At 42.9% G+C, this 18,842-nt stretch overlaps 2 protein-coding genes across 2 annotated transcripts; both read right to left on the reverse strand.

Moving 5' to 3' along the window:
• Positions 1-800: 800 nt before the first annotated feature.
• On the reverse strand, positions 801-1,092 carry LOC121154639 (translation machinery-associated protein 7-like). Its single transcript, XM_040977664.1, has one exon. It carries the CDS (start codon positions 1,059-1,061, stop codon positions 870-872), a length of 192 nt encoding a protein of 63 aa, XP_040833598.1. The 5' UTR covers positions 1,062-1,092; the 3' UTR covers positions 801-869.
• A 1,141-nt stretch (positions 1,093-2,233) lies between these two features.
• Positions 2,234-17,836, reverse strand: LOC121154381 (UDP-glucuronosyltransferase 3A2-like). The gene is given in 7 exon segments (XM_040977329.1): positions 2,234-2,876; positions 4,501-4,720; positions 5,413-5,644; positions 7,690-8,221; positions 9,786-9,900; positions 15,418-15,519; positions 17,578-17,836. Coding segments are annotated over 7 exon segments (1,737 nt in total). The 3' UTR covers positions 2,234-2,599.
• Between the last annotated feature and the right edge of the window lie 1,006 nt (positions 17,837-18,842).

Consider the following 18,842-nt stretch of genomic DNA (forward strand, 5'->3'; position numbering starts at 1 on the left):
AATGATAGTAAAATTTGCCCCCTATATTGTTTATGCTAATATACAGCAAACTGTCTCTCTTCTTTCAGGCAGCCCCTCCCTGCCCTTCTGTTGTCTCCACCAGATATGTTGCTAGGATGCTTTATTACCAGGTGAGATTTAAGCCACAGCTCCTGGGAGCAGGCAGGTGCACCTGCAGGTGCATCGGAGTGCTTCCCTGCATTCACACGCGATTACAAAGCCATGCCCATTCTTAGTTTCTCCTCTCCTTTCCTCTTTTCTTCGGTTTTTATTCACTTCTGTCACTCTTGGCTGTAGGTTTGCCACATAAGCAGCAGCTTAACAATTCTGCTTAAAGAAAGTTATCTAAATCTTCCTGCTTTTTTGAGTGTCTATGACATTCACCCTAGCCATGCCAGTCCCACCCCTGTGCACCCTTAAGTTGTGAAGTGCCTTTCCATCCATTACACAGTTTACAGGATGTGCGTTCTCAGGCCAGTGTGGTATTTGTTTTCTAGGATCTCTGAGAGGACAGAATCTGAGAGAATCCCCAAGAGAACAGAATCTCTGCTTTCTTATCAAGTGAAACAGGTGAATTTTAATATTCCATGTGAATTTTAATAAACTCTGAAATTGATTGTGAAGATTTCTAACAATGTACTGGTGGGGCAAGAAAAGCCCACTTGTTCAAAAATATATATGTGTGTCTGTTTCATGTCACTTTCTTTTTTTTCCCCCATTTTTACAAAAGTTTATTTGTAAATGCACAACAGACTCCAGGTCAACACTGCATTCTAACTACAGGTGACAAAAGACGTTCCAGCCAGGAATGCAGTTGTTCGGATACACGTGGGGTCGAGGGCAGCATCACTTCAGTTGCAAGGAGCAGCTTACTTTTTGCCAGATTTCTTAATTCCACCTGTGGCCAAGGGACCCTTCCCTTCAGAGTTCACTTTCAGCTCAATTTTCTTCTGGTTATCTTTCTGTTTTTGCTTGAAAAACTCATCCTCCTCATCCATATCCTTGACCTGCTTCTTGGGTGGTTTCAGGGGCTTCTTGTTGCCACCTTCCTGGCCAGACATGAAGACCCGGTCCCCAGAAATGGAGTGATGTCATTTTCAACAAATGAAATTGTGAAACTGAGCTAATTAGCAATTGAAAAGCAGCCATTTAGACAAGATGCGTCTCCAATAACCAAAACAGTCCAAATCTGTAATTAATTAGTAGGGCATGAGAAGCCAAAAGAGAGCTCTTAGAAGACTAAGAGGGAGCCTGGTTATCTTTCAAGATGTCCAACACAGAGTTTGAACAAACATGAAACCATTCAGGAATGGCTGAGTGAAGTTGTTCAACTGAGCAAAACACATTTGTACTATGGACATTTGAAACATGCAATCTAGAGCAGGCATTTGATTCAGCTGTGTAGGAGCTGCTAGAGATGCCTGCATTCCACACTGGGGTGCCTGGGGGTGAAACAACCTTCCATCTCCTCTCCACTCCAGCCTCCTGCTTAGGTACATGCTGGGGAACAAGGTGACAGCTGAAGCATCTGAGCCTCTGCCACCATGTGGGAGATGCAGATTGAGTTCCCAGATCCCAGCTATGGCTTGAGGGAGATAAGTCATCAGACAAAATATCTGTTTTTCCAACTCCAAACTTATTTATGAAGTGACTGTATGGAGAGCTAACTCTGCCACTCTGTTCTCGGCAGAGAAACACACAACAAAAACAAACACTTCCTGCGAAAAGTCAGCATTTATTCCGTGAATAAATGTGGTTTTTTTTTTTTTTAATTTTCCTCCTCAACTTCCTTTGTCTTGCCAAAGGGGGCGTTTACTCTTTCACTTGACGTTTTTTTCACTTATCAGCGTTATAATTCACTCCACATCAACCCATAGACCTCCTGCTCATTTTAGCTTACAGCTGAATCTTGTTTCTACTGCCTGTATAGATGTTCCACTGTCTCTTCCTTATTTTGTTTAAATTTTAAGAAAACATGTGTTTCATTTGGGATGCATCATGAAATCTTTTCCTCAAAGAATTTCATTTATATGCACCTTTGCTTCCTATTTTATAATGCAAGAGATGATCTGGCTTTCTCATGTTTTCAAATCAATTCCTTTTCTTTCCTTGCTGAGAGGATCTGTTCTAGACGAAATGCAAGGGAGCAGGCAAGGTCTCCTGTGCTTTGGAAAAAACTTACAGAAGAAGCAAGAACAAAGTATCAAATGGAAAAACATGCCAAATATCTGTTATGATTTTTTTTATGTAAAGTGATAAAAAAAATAGAGGACAGAGAATGAGACGTCATCGTGACAGGGAGGATGACATTATCCAAGTACTATGTCTTGGAGAAGAGTGAGGAGAGGGCAAAGTGGCTGGTGAATTCTGTGTCTGGGTGAGGATGGGTGGGGGTCTAGAGAGATGAGTCACAAGAATCAAGTCAAGAAACCTGTGTGTTGTGCACAGGTTTTCTAAACCAAGGCAGACACAAGTGAGGAGCCCGTTGCAGGATCACCAGCAGGTGGAGAAAAAGAGGAGACACAAGGGGTACTTTGTGCTAGTTCCTCCAAGGAATCAGGAACTGCCTGAAACCTCCACCCCAACTTGGCACCTGGCATCATATCTCTTTCAGCTTCTTGGCCCCACGCAGCCACTTGGCCACCATGCTCAACAGCTTGCCAGCAAGCCAAGCGGAGCCCAGAGTGGACCCCAGCAAGAACAAGAAGACGTCAAGCAGGTAGTGCTCATGCCACTGCTGCTGGGAGGCATAGGGTTTGAGGTGCGCTGCCCCGTGTGTCTGGAGAATATGGTCGATCCAGCCCACCAGCCTCTGGGATGCCGTCAGGGGGTGGGAGTGCCTGATGACACTGGCAGCCACAGCTGCAGCCTTGTACCTGTTGGCAGAAACAGAGATGGGCTGTTCCTCATTTGGTCTTCCAAGACCTAGGAGGGATTCTCTTTTTCTATCTGATACTCTCATAAATGGGTTATAAGGAAACATTGGCTTTGCGATAGTTTACTAGAGTCACTTTTAACAATCAACAACAGGAGTTGGCGCTGTGGCTTTGCTGGTATTAAGCTGTCACTTGTGATGGCATCCACATATGCACCAGTTCAAGTCCTGGCTGCTTCACTTCCCATTTAGCTCCCTGATAATGCATCTGGCAGGGCAGCAAAAAATGGCCTAAGTGCTTGGGTCCCTGCACCCATGTGGGAAATCCATAAGAAGTTCCTGATTCCTGGCATTGGCCTGGCCCAGCCGTGGCCATTGCAACCATTTGGGGAGTAAATCAGCAGATAGGAAATATCTTTTTCTTTCTTTCTCTCTCTCTCTCTCTTCCTTTTCTGTGTAACTCCAGCTTCTAGATAAGTACATTTTCAAAAATAAGCAATAATCCCTACACACAAATATCCACACTTAATGCTACAAACACTAAACTACAAAAAAGATTAAATTTATGAGGACAAGTGCCTACTGCAAGGTAGCTTATAATATACAATAAGAAGGTCATTTATATATGATACAGTTATTCATGCACATGTACATGTACCTGGAGCACTAATTTTGTGCCAGTTTTGGTCCAGGCCTTTGAAAAGCCACTGAAAACTATAAACTTGCTCACGGTTCTCTATTGGATGCTGTTTGAGTGTTCCCCAAGAGTTCATGTGTTGGGATCTTAGTCCAAAGTGTGATAATATAAACAGGTCATGGGACTTTTAAGAGGAGAGGCCAGTGGGCAGTTGTTACTGACCCTTCCTCAGTCCCTCTGTCGTCCTGTCCCTCCACACAATTTCTTCTTCTTGCATGTGTGCCCTGTGGGGTGCCATCTGCCTCGAGCTGACTCAGCCACAGAGGCCCTCAGCAAGGCTAATCAATGAGGTCATGTGGTCTTGGCTTTTCAGCCTCCAACACCTTGAGCTAAAGAATTCTCCTTTCTTTATATAAAGTACCCAGTCTCAGGTGATTATTTTTATGTAGCAATTGAAAATGAACTACTTTTAGAAAAAAAAAAAACCCACCACAGATGAAGTTACAAATATATACAATTGCTCTGGAATGAGTGATAGACTATTTTCCAGGCATTCCACTATAATGGCCAGGTTTTCTCCTACATACTAGATAAACTGTTAAGCCTTCAGGACCGAGTCAGGCTGGTGCCCTTGAAACTCTAATAACCTACAGCTCTTATTCATCGCAGGAAAAAATATGCACTTATTTTTGTTGTTGTTGTTTTTCTTTTTACATGAGGTCACTGTGCAGAATGAACCATTAATTACTTTAGAGATCACTAAGCCTCTGTTATTTCCTCATTTAACCCAAAATCATTAACTGCTCATTTTTGTGGATAGTCTAAATTGCTCCAGTGTTACTCAGAGAGCGTGAGGCAGCTGTTAACATCATATACCCATTCCTTGACTTGACAAATTCACTTTCTTTTGGGAAGCACACCCACCCAATGCCTTCAGGTTTAGGCCTTTGTTCAATCTACAGGACCACAACTCCAGAAAGCGGCATACCTCTTGTCTCCAATGACTTGTTTCATCATAAAAGCCAAGGTATCTGCCTTGAGGTTATGCAACTGAATAGACACACCAAGCTTTTTAGCTTCTATTCTGACAATGTTTTCAGGCTGGTCTCCAAAGAGAGGAATCCCCACCATGGGCACAGCATGCTGGATGGCCTCCATGATGCTGTTCTGCCCACCATGAGTGACAAACAGACGGATGCTAGGATGAGCTGTGGAAAGCAAAGGAAAAGATGTAACATTACAGCGTGGGAAATTTCAGAACATCATGCACAGTAAGGAAGACATAAGAAAATACCAAGGAAATCTAGAGGTATGTTAAAGTCATTAAGTAATGACTTAGCTTGTCCAAGAATGTACATTCCAAAATATAAAATTCCAGGCCTTGCCTTTGTTTGGTGATGTTTGCCTCAACTAGAAATCAACTAAGCATCATGTCCAGGGAATTTCACAGAACAGTGTTAAGTAAGGCACATGCCTCTTCTACTGATCCATCCACATCTAGGTTCACCCTGTGCCTCTCTTTGACTTTCTCATAGCTGTTCTTTCCCTGAGTCTCAGTCTGCATTGAGCTCACTTTTACTCACTGCCTAGTAATTCCCAACTGTTTTTAAATTCCTGCCACATTTGTTGACAACACAAACTATGTATCACTCACAAAATTTGCACTGACTCGATTATATGTTTTGTTATTTTAAGAAGTCATTAAAAGCAGAGACCAGACTTTCCTATACCTCAGTGTTTCCAGATTCTGACTTATCCACCTTGAATTCATTGGAGATGTAGCCTGTTTCCTTAAGAACTCCAATGTGTTGATTCTTTTCTGTCCTATGGAACCTTTTGTCTATCTATAGAGAGCTCTTCCTTTCTTAGACTGAGACCCACAGATCTGGGCAGTGCTTACCTAGGAGGTCACTCTGAGGAAGCCAATCCATGACTTTCACATTGGGAGCCCACTTGACATCTTTGGTCCAATGTGAATGCTTACATTTCCATATTACCCCTTGTGAGAGCTGGGCAAAGGCACTGTTCATCTCCTTAAGGACTTCCTGGGTCTCATAGGTGCTCACCATGGACCCAAGGGCCACAAGAATGAAGCCTGAGTCCCCAAACTTAGCAATGAAGTTCTCCAAGTCCTAAAAACAGACAATAAAGAGTGACAGGTTGTATGTGAAAGCTGAGGCAGTCATGAACTGAAAGTCATATTATGCTCAAAATATACCTAAATTTTTGGCAAATGTGCTGTAGTTTAGCCAAAAATTCATTGTCTTGCATGTTGTATCAGTTAAGGTGAAAGACAAATAGAAGGAGCAGACAATGGCATACTCACACCCATTGTGACTGATATATTCATGTTTTTGGTGTAAGGCTGCAACAAATTCTGCATCTGCTTTCCTTTCCCTGAGTCCTTCAAACTTCCTGACTCCTGGGTCAGTGCTTGGCTCTGGGAGAAGTCCAGACTCCTGAAGGACACTCATGCCATTAAGGTTGACAACAAGAGGATTTGGTCTTTCTTCTACTATTTGGGGGTTCCAGTTCATGCACTGCATCTCAATCTACCTTTGCTATCCCTCACTTTATATTAGTTTTCTCTCTGTGTCTGTGTATCAGGTAGGGCAGACTTCAAGTATCAGACTTCAAGTAGTATCACAAGCAAACATAACATTCTTACAAGAATACCCAAGCACTAACACAGTTACATAAGCCCATTCTCAGCAATAAATCCTTTCATTTATCCTAAAGAAAAAAAAATACACCTTCCTGTCCATTACTTGTGCTCACTGTCCTGGCAGTAGTATAGCTCTTGGTACAGCTCAGTGTCCTTCGCACTTGGTTCATGTCCATTGTGATGTTGAGAACTTCTTCATTCTCTGAAACCCTGGTTCCAGGTCCAGACCATCCCTCTCTCTCCAGAGAGTCAAGGTCATCTGGGAACTTTTCAAAGACAGAGCAGAGGTGGCAGTATTGGAACGACTATCAGTGGAAAATCAAAGCCCAACAGAGGAAATGGTTCTGCCAGAAGCTGAAATGGAGAAGCTGGAGAAACCGCTGGGGCGTAGAAGAAATGGAAACAGAGTGGGTTAAAACTCTTGCTGCCCTCACACAAGCTACACCATTTAGTATGTTTGCCTCCGTATTCCATGGTAACCTCAGTCACGGACCTTTGTACCTCAGACCCACCTATTAGGCAAGGCCTCTCATAATCCCACCAGACTTTATTTATACAGCTGAATCTTTCACTGCTCTAAGTCAACCAGAATCCCAGAGAACTAACCTCATGGCTGTCTCATGCCTACCTCCACTGGACCCTACTCTCTCCATCTGAGAGCCTCTTTCCCAGGTCCACTCCTCCGCACAAAGTTCATATCACCGTAAATTATTTCCCAATTCCTTCTCCCTCAGTTGGGGGAGGAAACTGTGGTGCCTGAAAAATCCAGAATAATCCCTGGCTCTCCCTGGCTCTGAATGAAACACTAACAAGAAAGCCATCCACGTCATCTGAACCTCTGTCTGTCTTCTATTTCTGATAGTGGAACGGATCACACCAACCTACAATAAGCAAAAATATTGTGTCTCATCATTTGTATATAACAGTAGTCCAGTGCTGATAACATAACGGGCAGCCAACCCTGTTAAAAAACCTGATCCCGAGGCCAAGGAGATCAGCGAGGTCAGGTTCACAAGTGATACTGATTGCAGCCTACTCCAAAACAATTCAAATGAGGTGTCCATATGGAACTGAGGAACCACATCTCTACACACAGGAGACACTGGAGACAACACCCACGGATTGTGCTGTCAGGCCCTGGTGGTTCTACCCTGGTAATTCCCTGCTCCAGTGTTCTCTAGTTTACTGTGAATAACCTGTCTCCTTAACCATTGTGGCATGTAATGGACATTGCTACATGACTCCTGTATGCATCATCACACAAAATGCAAATGAAAACTGAGGGCAGGACTTGGATGAGGTCAAAGAGCCTGTACTAGGGTGTACTTGGTATGGAAGCCTCAATCTCAAGGTCTCAAAACTTAACAATCTCAAGCAAGACTTAACTTGCACAATCCAGAAAGCAGGCACTAGTGTCGCCTCTGCCTAACCCTCTATTCTCAGGGGTCCTCTGGCAAGTGACAGTGAACAGCCTCTGCACAAAGCCCAAAGTGAAGACAAAATTGTACTTACTTGTGGTACTGGCTTAATAGGTTTCACCATTAATCCTCCAACATAAACAGTGTTGGGATTCAGGGGCCGGGCAAATTCAAAGGCAAAGTCAGAGTTTACAAACCAGAGCTCTGCTTTCTCTAAAAGATGAGACAGAATTGGCCTGGAGCCTTCATGGAAATGCTCCTTGATGCTGTTATCGAACATAGACTGCAATTTTCGTTGCTTCATGGAGAAACCAAAAAACGTCAGGAAATTCTTCACCCGGCCCCAGAAGTTCATGTGGTCAGTCAGCAAAGAACTGAACACTGGCACATAAGACAGCGGACTTGGAAGCCCAAAATCCAAGGCACCAAACGAGGAGGCTAGAAGAGACACAAACGGCTTCCCAAGCTTCTCAGCCACCAGAAGAGGACAGTAGTCAAAGATCTCCACGACTACCAGGTCGAAGTTCTCACTCCTCAGAGACTCCAGGATATCCCTTCTGCTAAGCAAATGACTGCACTGAAACCCCAGTTGTTCCATTAATTTTAGCAAGTTTTCGAAAGTTCCTCTGAAAGAAATAAATGGTGGCCATGGCAGATGTTAGGTTTGTATCACTCAAGAGTATCTTGACCTCTAAAGAAAATAACCCAGAGGCCATCTAGCAACAACCTACAGATCTATCATTTTCCCACAAATACCCTCTTCCTTGGTCACTCTTGCCCAGTTATTTCTGCTCCCTATAATGTTCCTAACCCTCATCCCCTTTCCTTGATCCCGACCCTGCCCACCATCAGAGTCAGGATCCTGCTGCCCTCAAAGTGGTTGCTCAGTGTAGCAAATCTCAGAGTCCTGAGAGCCACTGCTTTCCCCTCATTTACTACATTTGTAGTGGTTTTCCTTGTTTACTGTGGAAGAGGCTTGATGACACAGCCATCAGTGTGTTGTAGGTTATTTTCTTTAGACTTCACCACACCGTGACAAGTGAATAAAATTTTCAAGAAAAGCAAGGGGGTGAGATGAGGTGGTCAGCCAGAATGGGCACCTCTAACATCAAGGAGTTATGTGTTCCTTTCCATTCTAGATAAATATAAAGGAGATGGCATCACATCTCATTGTGTACTTGGCTGATTGATTTACAACAAAATAAACGTTTACATGGCTAGAAATTCTGTGAATTCAGTTTTCTCTCCATTTACAAATCAAAAGTACTTAAAAGCATTCATGTAAAAATGGAATTCAAAGCTAAGATTGTTTTGGTATAAAACATTGACAGTCATGCATATCATATACGGTTTGATCTCTGTATTAACAAGAAGAACGTGGGATACCTTAGTGTCTGTGTTGGGAGATTCTAAGTGAAGGGTTGCAAAGAAGGGCCAGAAAGAATCATTTCCCTAATTTTCACAGAAATATGTGCATACTCACAATGTAAGAACAGTAAGAGTACAAAAAAATTTCCAGTGACTACTGTGAGCAGTGGCTGGAATAGCGCTCCGGAGACTAATGAGATCTCGCCATCTTGGACCCCGCACACTTCCTGCTTCTTCTTCCCACGGCTCACAGGATCTGCACCGTTCTGGTTGCCCACCAATTGGCTATGACCTGGTGGCACCTTGCCTGACAAGTCCACCCACCAACTCTGGCGGCCCATCCCTTAATGCTCACTCACCACTGCCCTCCCACCCACTTCCTTCTCCTCTCTGCCTCTGCACATGCTGTGGCTTCCCAGCCAGTTATCTCCCCACCTTCACTCATCTTGCCCCCTTTCCCTTTTAGCCCCCTCCTGCCACCATGGCTGGAGATGTTTCCCTTCTATCTCTCTTCTCCATCCCTGCCTCTGCCTCCACTCCCATCTTTATCCTGTTGGAGTAATGGACCTCCTGGGTTCCTTGCTGCGCCTGGTATTTTGGCATTAATGGCATCAAACTTGTGCTGAAGAGAGAACTTAACTGTGTGTAAGAACTGCTGGGTGGTTTTATGTGTGATGTTCATCTACTCCATTCACGCATCATCTGTCCCTCCACCTGTTCATTCATTCCCTGATCCTCACTTCAGTAGCTTCCACGTAGCTACGGCCCATTAACATTGGTTAAAACAGTAACTTTTTAGTTCAAAGAATGAAAAAAAATTACCTGCCATGCAGTGCTTCTTCCATAAAGTTATCAAAGCACTTGTTAAATTCCTTTTGATGATCTTGAGGTGGAATCCAACTGGTAACTTTGTATGATTTTTCCTCTTCTTTAAAACCTAAAAAGACACCAAAAGGCTAAACATGTTAAATATACCATAAAACATGGTAGCACCATCATAGCCACACCAATATTTCATCCTAATTATTTTATAATTATATAAATGTACACCTTTTGAAGTATTGTTTTTATCTTTTGATGCTTTCTCATTTACCCTGGTTTATAAGCTGACAGCATTTACTAAAACAATAATTTGTGATGTTTTATTCAATTTAAAGTTTTGGAAGTTTCATTTAAAACTTTCATTGGAAGATAGGTTTTGACTGTTTCCAGCTTTTTTGAGGGGTACAGATATAGTGCAACCATGTGGACGTCCTTATCTGAGGAGATCCATCTGGCATACTTACTCAAGGCAGACATTCACAAAGGAGTTCACAAAAGGGATACCCCATTGTCCCAGAAACTCTCAGTAGATTCTCTAGAAATCACCTGCTCAGCTTAAGGCCTCTCCATTCCTGACCCTGTGATGAAATAAGTATTGAACCCCTCTGCACCTGCAGCTTTTGTAACAAGTCTAACACTTTGGATCTCTATTCAAAACATTGCACTGTAGAGAAAACACATTCCTCTATATAGGTTTTTAGTGAATCCCAATCACGCTTCTAATTTAGAGCCCAGTTCACTTTTAATAGGACCCCTTGCTATTAAAATGATCTCCAATCTGTCCAAACTGCAATACTATAGGCACTACCATGGGGCTCCCCAGAGCCTCTTTCACTATAAGCTTTAGCCACCTCTTCTCTCTCATCCAGTTGTTTTCTAAACCACTCACCTTGTCTGCCTGGTTTCCTATTTCTGCTGCAATAAACTACTATAAATTTAGTGGCTTCATACAATATCCTTGTGCTATCTTCCAGATCTGGAGATCAGAAGTCCAAAATGCATCTCATTAGATTAAAACCAAGTGAGCTAGAGGACAGCTCAAAGCCTTGGGATTCTGCATCCACGTGGGAGTCCCAGAAGAAGCTCCTGACTCCTGGCTTCAGATTGGCTCTGGTCAGTACCACCACTTGGAGAGTGAATTAGTGAATGGAATATGTTTCTGTCTCTCCTTCTCTCCGTAAATTTGACTTTCCAATAAAAAGTAAATAAATCTTTTTTTTTAATCTCTTACGAAGGCATCAAGCCACCTACAGAATCCCTAATATTTGCCCATCTCAAAATCTTTGCATTTGTCATACCTGAAAAGTCTGTTTTGCAGTATAATATAACATATTTATTGGGTCCAGAAATTAGAACATGGATATCTCAGAGGGAGGTATCACACATCCACCATTGACTGCCCTCTGGGCTCCAAATATTAAAAAGAGCATTTGCTCCAATCCAACTTACTCCAGTTTCTCAAATCATAAAACTAGTAACTCAAAATGCAAAAATCTCATCTAAATTTTGTCAACTCAAAAGTCCCAATTACATCAACCAAATAAATAATCAAAATCAAGTATGTTTGAAGATCTGGATATGATTCATCCAGAGGTAAAATTTCTTTCTCTGTGTGATGCTATGAAATCATAAAAGAGTTCTCTGTTCCCACGAGTCAATAGGGGAACAATAAAATTGGGACAAAATGGACAGAAAACAATGAGTCTTCAGAAATATTGAACAAACAACAACCAACATCAGATTTTGACTTAAAACTTGGAATAACCCTCTCGCATTCAGCTCCCACCTCCTCTGGGCCCACCGCTGCATTCTTAGCATCATCCTCTGTTTCTCATAGAAAGTAACAGGTGTTTTCAGCTGATAGTTCACCCATTGATCTCCAATAGACAGAATTTCCTATCTACTCCCCTGTTCCTTTCCATCAAAATTGACAGTACTTCTGTTAGCATAAGATTCTCAGAAACCTTGTGCATTTTCTTAGTTGTCATGAAAATTCATACTCATTGACTTTTGATAATTTCATCTCTGTGAGTGGAGCACAAGCAGTAGAGGGTTCATGTACCTCAAGTAGCTTTCTGAGCTGGGGGTACAGGTTCCCAGTGAACACTGGGATCCATGGCCCCTCACTGCCTATCTGTAAGCACCAGCCCTCTTCCACATGCTGCGTTATCTATGAACATTTTGTCTCACTGAACTCAGACACGTTCATGGAACCAGGACACATTTAGTCTGCTTCATGCTCATCTTTCACTCTTGAGTGGCTGAGGGCTGTGACCATTCAATCCTTCAGGAACATTAGCAAAAGTTCAGAACAACCAAGATAAAAAGATTCAGTGCTTTCCTGGCATGAAATCCCATAATTTTATAATCTTTTGCAATTATAACTTCCCAAGTCAAGAAGTTCTGGTTTCTTTTTGTCTACAATTCCTATCTCAATTATTTTTTTTCTCTCATATTTTGCTAGACTCGCACACAAAAAAGAAACCTATAAAACTATAAAATCCATTTCCCTTGAAAGTCTACTTATGATCATTTGTGTGGTCTCTAGGACAATAACGAAGTTCTCTTCCCACATCTCTCACTTCTTTCTGAGTCTGCACAACATAGTGCTTTGCATCCATATTTCTAATAGTCTGTCACAGTCTGTCACACCAAACAAGCCACCCCACTGTGATTCCACATCCTCATTAAGGCACGACTATACTTTAGACCCTATTTTCTTTAACACCTGATGTCACCGGTTAAAGTCATAAATAAATAAGCAACATGCAGAGGACGTACACAACCATTCATTAATGAATGGTTCCAATATTTCTATACACTGAATTGGCAATCGCATCAGAAGTAGTAGCCCCATTATGTGCTTTCCTTATTTGCAGATGTCTATTCAAGCTCTGCTAATAAAAGGAAAAAAATGAAAGTTCGGTGTCAAAGCCTCAGAGATAGTCACCACAAGAGAATATTGAAAACTCCTAAAACTAGGACAAAATGATAGGAAGAATATGAATTTCCTGAAATTGTTTATGGATTTTAGCTTGAATGTATTTGTTGTAAAGAATGGAAAATCTGCATCTTTCAGTAGTGTCTCAAAATTCCCAGTCGCTACCAAATTAATTTTAATTTAAAATTGTAATTTCATATAGTCCAATCATAATTAGAAAATTATAAGAGACTTATATCGGGGCCAGCGCGGTATTCTATCAAGCTAATCCTCTATCTGCTGTGTTGAGATTCCATATTTGCAACAGTTCAAGTCCTGCTACTTCACTTTTGATCCAGCTTCCTGCTAATGCCTGGGAAATCAGCAGAAGATGACTCAAATTCTTGGGCCTGTGCACCCACATGGGAGGCCTGAAAGAGGCTCCAGGATCCTGAATTAAGATTGGTCAGCTCCAGCTGTTGCAGGCATTTGGGGAGTGGACCAGCAGATGAAAGATCTCTCCACCCATCTCTCTATCTCTCTCTCTAATTCTGCCTTTCAAATACAAATAAATGAATCTTTTTAAAATGGCATTAAAAAGTAGTATACTACATAGATTCAAAGAGATTTCACTGATGTTCAATGAGGATATGGAAACTAACCTAGCAGGCAATTACAATGGTACTGGCTGGGACTCAAAAAATATTTATATGCCAGTGTTCATAGCAGTACTATTCACAGTAATAAAAATACATAAGTAGCCCAAATATCTGTGAATGATTTCACAGAATACTATATAAAATTCAAGTGGAATATTATTCAGCCTGCAGAAGGAAAGAATCAAATACCTACTAACTTATGGTTGAACTTTGAAGACATTACAGTAGCTGAAATAAGTCAGACACAAAAAGACAAATGTCTTTTACTTATATAAGCTCCCTAAAACTGTCAAATTTTAAAAGTTTTTAAAATATGGTTTCCAGCAGGTAGGGGTAAGGCTAATAGGCAGTTATTCTTATTTTTTTTAATGAACTGTATTTCAGCATTTACTATTTTTAAAATATTTTTTGTTGGAAAGTCAAACATACTGAGAGGAGGAGAGATGGACAGGAAGATCTTCCGTCTACTGATTCACTCCCCAAGTGGCCACAATGGCCAGAGCTGAGCCAATCCAAAGCCAAGAGCCAAAAGCTTCTTCTAGGTCTCCCATTCAGGTGCAGGGTCCCAAGGCGTTGAGCATCCTCAACTGCTGTCCCAGGTCACAAGCAGAAAGTTGGATGGGAAGCAGGGCTGCTGAGATTAGAATCAGCACCCATATGGGATCCCAGTGCATGCAAGGCAAGGACTTTAGCCACTTGTCTATCACGCTGGACCCAGGCATTTATCATTTCATGGTAGATTAAATGATTAGTCTGTGATGAAGAGATGGGTGATAGTGATCGTGGTGCAACAATATGAATGTCCTTAAAGTCGTTAAATTCTATAAACTGGTTTAAAGGGGAGTATGTTATGTAGAGTTTACCTTAGCATATTTTTTAACTAAATGAAAAATTTCTACAGAAAAGTATTGTTAGCGCCTAAACAAGAGGCTAAAAGTCACCTGCCTAATTTTATAGTATCTCTCAATATGTTCTTTTTCAAAGATGCATGATTTGCAATTTTTTTAACTTTATTAAAAAGGCAGTTAATTTGAAATGAATTTTTATCTACTGACTAACTCCTCAAAGAGCCACAACAGCCAGGGCTAAGCCAGGCTGCCTGCAGGAGCCCAGAGCTCAGCCAGGCTTCAAATGTGGGTGGCAAGGAACCAGTCAGGAAGCTGGAATGGAAGACACAGTCAAGACTCAGACTCAAGCACTCCAATATGCGATGTGGGAATCTCGCGCCCCATTGTAATAACAGCATCTCATGTCTGTCCCACACACGCTTGATTGGGGAAAACGTTTTAATCAAATACAGCACAACATTTCATGCTGAATAACCCTAAAGTGAACAGGTCTACATTTCCCAGCGCTGTCATTATCCTGTCAGTTCTCCTCAAACACGCCCTTTTGATCGCCTGACTGAAATAATTTCCTTATCTGTCAGCAGAGAAGAGTTGATGTTATTTAGGAGTTATGTTTTAGCTGAAGCTCTCCGGATTCAATGAATCAGTTAACAACATCCAACATCACCATACACACACCCACTCGTAGTCACTCATTTTTCAAAAATAAAAATCACCTCAGTGATACCTTAGCTGCAAAAACAGGGGCTCCTTCAGACATCTTTTTTGATAGCTATCATTAAATGAAGAAACAACCTATGATAAATAGAGAAAAGGTGATTTTTCACAGATAAAAATTGTTAAATTTGGCTGAATATTTCTGCTTCACATACTTTCAAGCCATATTATACAGTGACATTTATCAAAATAATCTAATAACCTGTGGAGGCTGTTTCAAACGGCGTCGAAATCCAGATAAGGAAGAAAAAATATGGGAATATGGAGTGTAGAGTCCTGGTCAACAGAAATGGACATTTTTCCACACTTACACACACATACACACACACACACACACGCATACACACACACACATCCACACAATACAAGTTTTGTATCTTTTGAGTCTGACTTGATCTTTGAAAATATTTTGCTAAGTTTTTTCTTCTACAATGCATTTTGTTCTTTGCCTAGAGTAACAAAAATCAGCAATTAGTGAGAAAATATACCTGCCATCAAAGAGTTTCCTCCCTGATGAAGCATGGTGACATTATGGCCGTGATCTTGGAGAATCTGGGACACCCGGGCCACCAAGAGGTAATGGCTTCCACCTAGGAGCCAAGTGCAACGTCAGGTTCATTAAGATGACAGTAGAAGGTTTGATTGGTTGCATGATGCATTCAGGAAAAAGGGTTTGGGGAGCAGGAAGTTAGAGCTGGTGGAGAGGAAAGGAAGAAGAGAAGTTTTGTCTGTATCTCCGTCTCCCTCTGAGTAACCCCCAGATAGCAAAGCCCAAGTGTCCAAACTCTTCATCTATGGCAGGCCTTTCTCAGAGCTTCCCACTAGAGGCTCCCAGTCTCCATGTCAGGGAGATGAGTTTCCCTGTGCTTACCCCTGAGAGGGTCTCCATGCTAAGGAACATGCTGTATTTTCTCTAGGCCTTAGGGAAACAGCCACAAGCTAAAGAAGGAACCACATAGCGGAGGGAGATTAGGTGCAATGTCAGACCTGTGCTTCTGAAGGATTCCTAATGATCAACTAATGAAAGCGATTTCTGAACTCTTTCTCATCTGAAATTGATGCTACTGTAGGAAATGGGAATGTGGAAACTAGAAAGTGAATCCAAGAAACAGCTGTGAGAGCAAGTTGGGACTACGTGGGGTTCCTGAGGTGAGGTACTCCATCCCAGCCGAAACAGCTGCTCCTAGGACAGCATGGAGATGCTAAGGAAGGAGAAACCCAGTCTACAGGTGACGTGTGAGTGCCAGCGCAACAATGCTTCCTCTCACACCGTGTTCCCCCGCCAAGCATCTGCTTGAACCGGAGGGACTTGGCAGCAAAGAAAACGATGGAAAAGTGCAAGGCAATGCCCAGTGTTTGGGGATGCATGGGAGGAGAGCTAGAGAAGCAGTACACAGCCCTGGGAAGGACTCAATATTTACACCACCCAGACATGCACAGCTGAAAGCAACAAGAGCTCGCTAAGTCCAAGCCCTCTGCATTCTTACTGATGCAGGATGCCCCAGAGGCAGCCATTCACTATGGGTCTGGGTGAGTCAGGTGCATTCTGGAACAGGATTCCAGAAAGTCAGAAACCACACCAGCTCAGCAAGCATGGAAACTCTCTCACTTATAGCTACTAATATTCAGAAGCAAAAATGTATATAGGTTTCAAGTGAAATTACATAGTTTCTTTTTTAAAAAAATATTTGTTTTTATTTGAAATGTAGATTCACAGAGAGGAGAAAGAGGGGGAAAGAGAGCGAGACTAATTAAAAATATTCTAATTTAAACTTCTGATTTAAAAAATAATTTAAAAAAATTCTCACTAAGAAGGGTGGAAGCGTGGAAGGTGTGCGGATAGTCCTGGGATAAGCTGTCCAGAGATGAGCAATCCTGAACAAATGGGTGCATCACCATCAGGTTGCTGTGCTCTTGAAAAGAGAAGCTGTATTCTTTGATCCTCCCCATTTCCTCTTACAAAAATCCAAGTGAGGACTAGATGAAATAATCTATGTTTCCTTCCAGCTCTAAACTCCCTACACGTGATCCGATCAATGAGTTTGAACAGATGCTCATCCTAGAAAGACCCCTTTCTCCTGCCATATTTTCCTCCTTAATTTCTGTTCACTTTGGGCCCAAAGTAAAAAAGATAAAAGTGAAGCACCACATGCTTCAAAGACTTCCAGCCGCCAGGTTAAGAGCAGGGATTTCAGCCCCACTGGTTCTCAGGGTTTGCTAGGAATGGAGGCACACTATGTGCTAAGACCTGTCGCACTCCATCCTAATTCTGGTGCCCTTTAGGAATCCTGCATTACAGCCCCCACGGGTTGTACCCCAGGCTACTGCGCACAGCTCCCTCCCTGGAAGGAGCTGGGGCACATCCTGCCTGCGCCCTCCGGGAAGGCAGCCAGGGTCTGGTTCGTGTTCCAGGGGTGTGTTCTGAACAGAGAGAGGGCAAAGGAGAGAGCTCTGTTTGTTCCGAAACTAGCTTCTCCACTTCAGCGGAAGCAGATCCTCCTTGTCCCACATCTGGGCCAGCTCCTCCTCCATCTACCACCCTGGACACCAGCCTCCTGGGTGATCCCTGGTCCCGCGTTGATTATTTGAGCCCTGACAGCGCGCGAACCCCGGATCTCCCAGCGTCGATTTTTGCATCACTCACTCACCCAGTGTGGACACGGTCAGGATTTTGGCGGCGTCTGAGAACAGGGTCCCAGAGAGAAGGAAGCACCCCAGAAGCAGCATCCTCTACCCAGCCTTGTTCACTCCTGCAAGCAGCAGCCCTGGGGACTTTGTGCCCCACTGGTTGGAGCAAAGGCACTGGAAGCAGACCTGGGAAGAGGTGAGAGAGGTTTTCTGTCTGCCCACACCCTCGCCCTTTTGTCTCCTCCTCTTTTGGTGCGCATCCATTGGATATTGGGTCATCACCTAACCAAATCACAGGTAGTCTGCAGGAGGGGCCACTGAGCTAATCCTTCATCCAGCCCGGGCAAGGACTCCCAGCCCTCCCTCTTGGGAAACACGAAGAATCAGGGTGGCGAGGGCCTTCTGAAGAAGTCACATAGGAGTCAGCCTCATCTAACTCTTTACTAGATGCTGTGCTGAACACATCGCGTGCCTTATTTCCCAGGGACTTGCTTAAAATTTCTAACTCGTTTGAAGCCCCCCACACCCCGCCCTGCTTTCGAAGAGAATCGTTAAAAGCAATCTTGTCTGCCTTTGCTGGCAGCTGTCTGTGAGGGCCTATGTAGATGTCAACATCAGTGAAGGGCTAACGCCCTAATCCTGGAAGTTGGAATCTCTATCTGAAAGACAAAACGGCTGAAGCCTAGCCTGTGATTCCAACTGAATTGAGCATCTTTCCCAGATCTGCCAAATACAAGATGAAGGCACTTTGCATTTCTACCCCCTTCTTTATATCAGCTCTGGGAAGGGTAGAATCACCTTTGCACTCCATCTGCTATAGAAACAGCCTTCAGTGCAACCCTAAAAACATGCCACGAATGAATGAGAAAGCAGCAATGCAGATAAAGGGACTGAGAGAAGTGCCTGAGCACTTTGATCAAATCCTAGATAGCAAACGTGCAGGATGAGGCTTACTCTGTTTTCTGCTGTTACAACAGAATACCACGGACTAATTTATTAAAAAAAAAAAAAAAGAAGAAGAGGCTTGCTTTGGGCTCACAATGCTGGAACCTGCACGTCCAAGAACCAGCAGCCACATCTGGGAAAGGTCTGATAGCATAGTTACTGGCATCACATGGCAGAGGTGTACAAGGGTGGCAAGCAGGTGCATGAGGAAGACAGGGAGCAGACAAAATAACAGAGCCACTTTGTGCCATAGCAATGGGCCACACTCACTCCTACCTGCCACCTGAGCTGCACAACCACAACAGTGATGCAACCAGAGCAGTAACATGTACTGAGTATA

The sequence above is a fragment of the Ochotona curzoniae genome, unplaced genomic scaffold (genome assembly GCF_017591425.1).
Source record: "Ochotona curzoniae isolate NIBS_2020 unplaced genomic scaffold, NIBS_Ocur_1.0 contig_2754, whole genome shotgun sequence".
In the NCBI taxonomy this organism is placed as follows: Eukaryota; Metazoa; Chordata; class Mammalia; order Lagomorpha; family Ochotonidae; genus Ochotona; species Ochotona curzoniae.

Coding starts and splice junctions, on each gene's coding strand:
- LOC121154639 (XM_040977664.1), bottom strand. CDS start 1,061: ATGTCTGGCCAGGAAGGTGGCAACAAGAAGCCCCTGAAACCACCCAAG.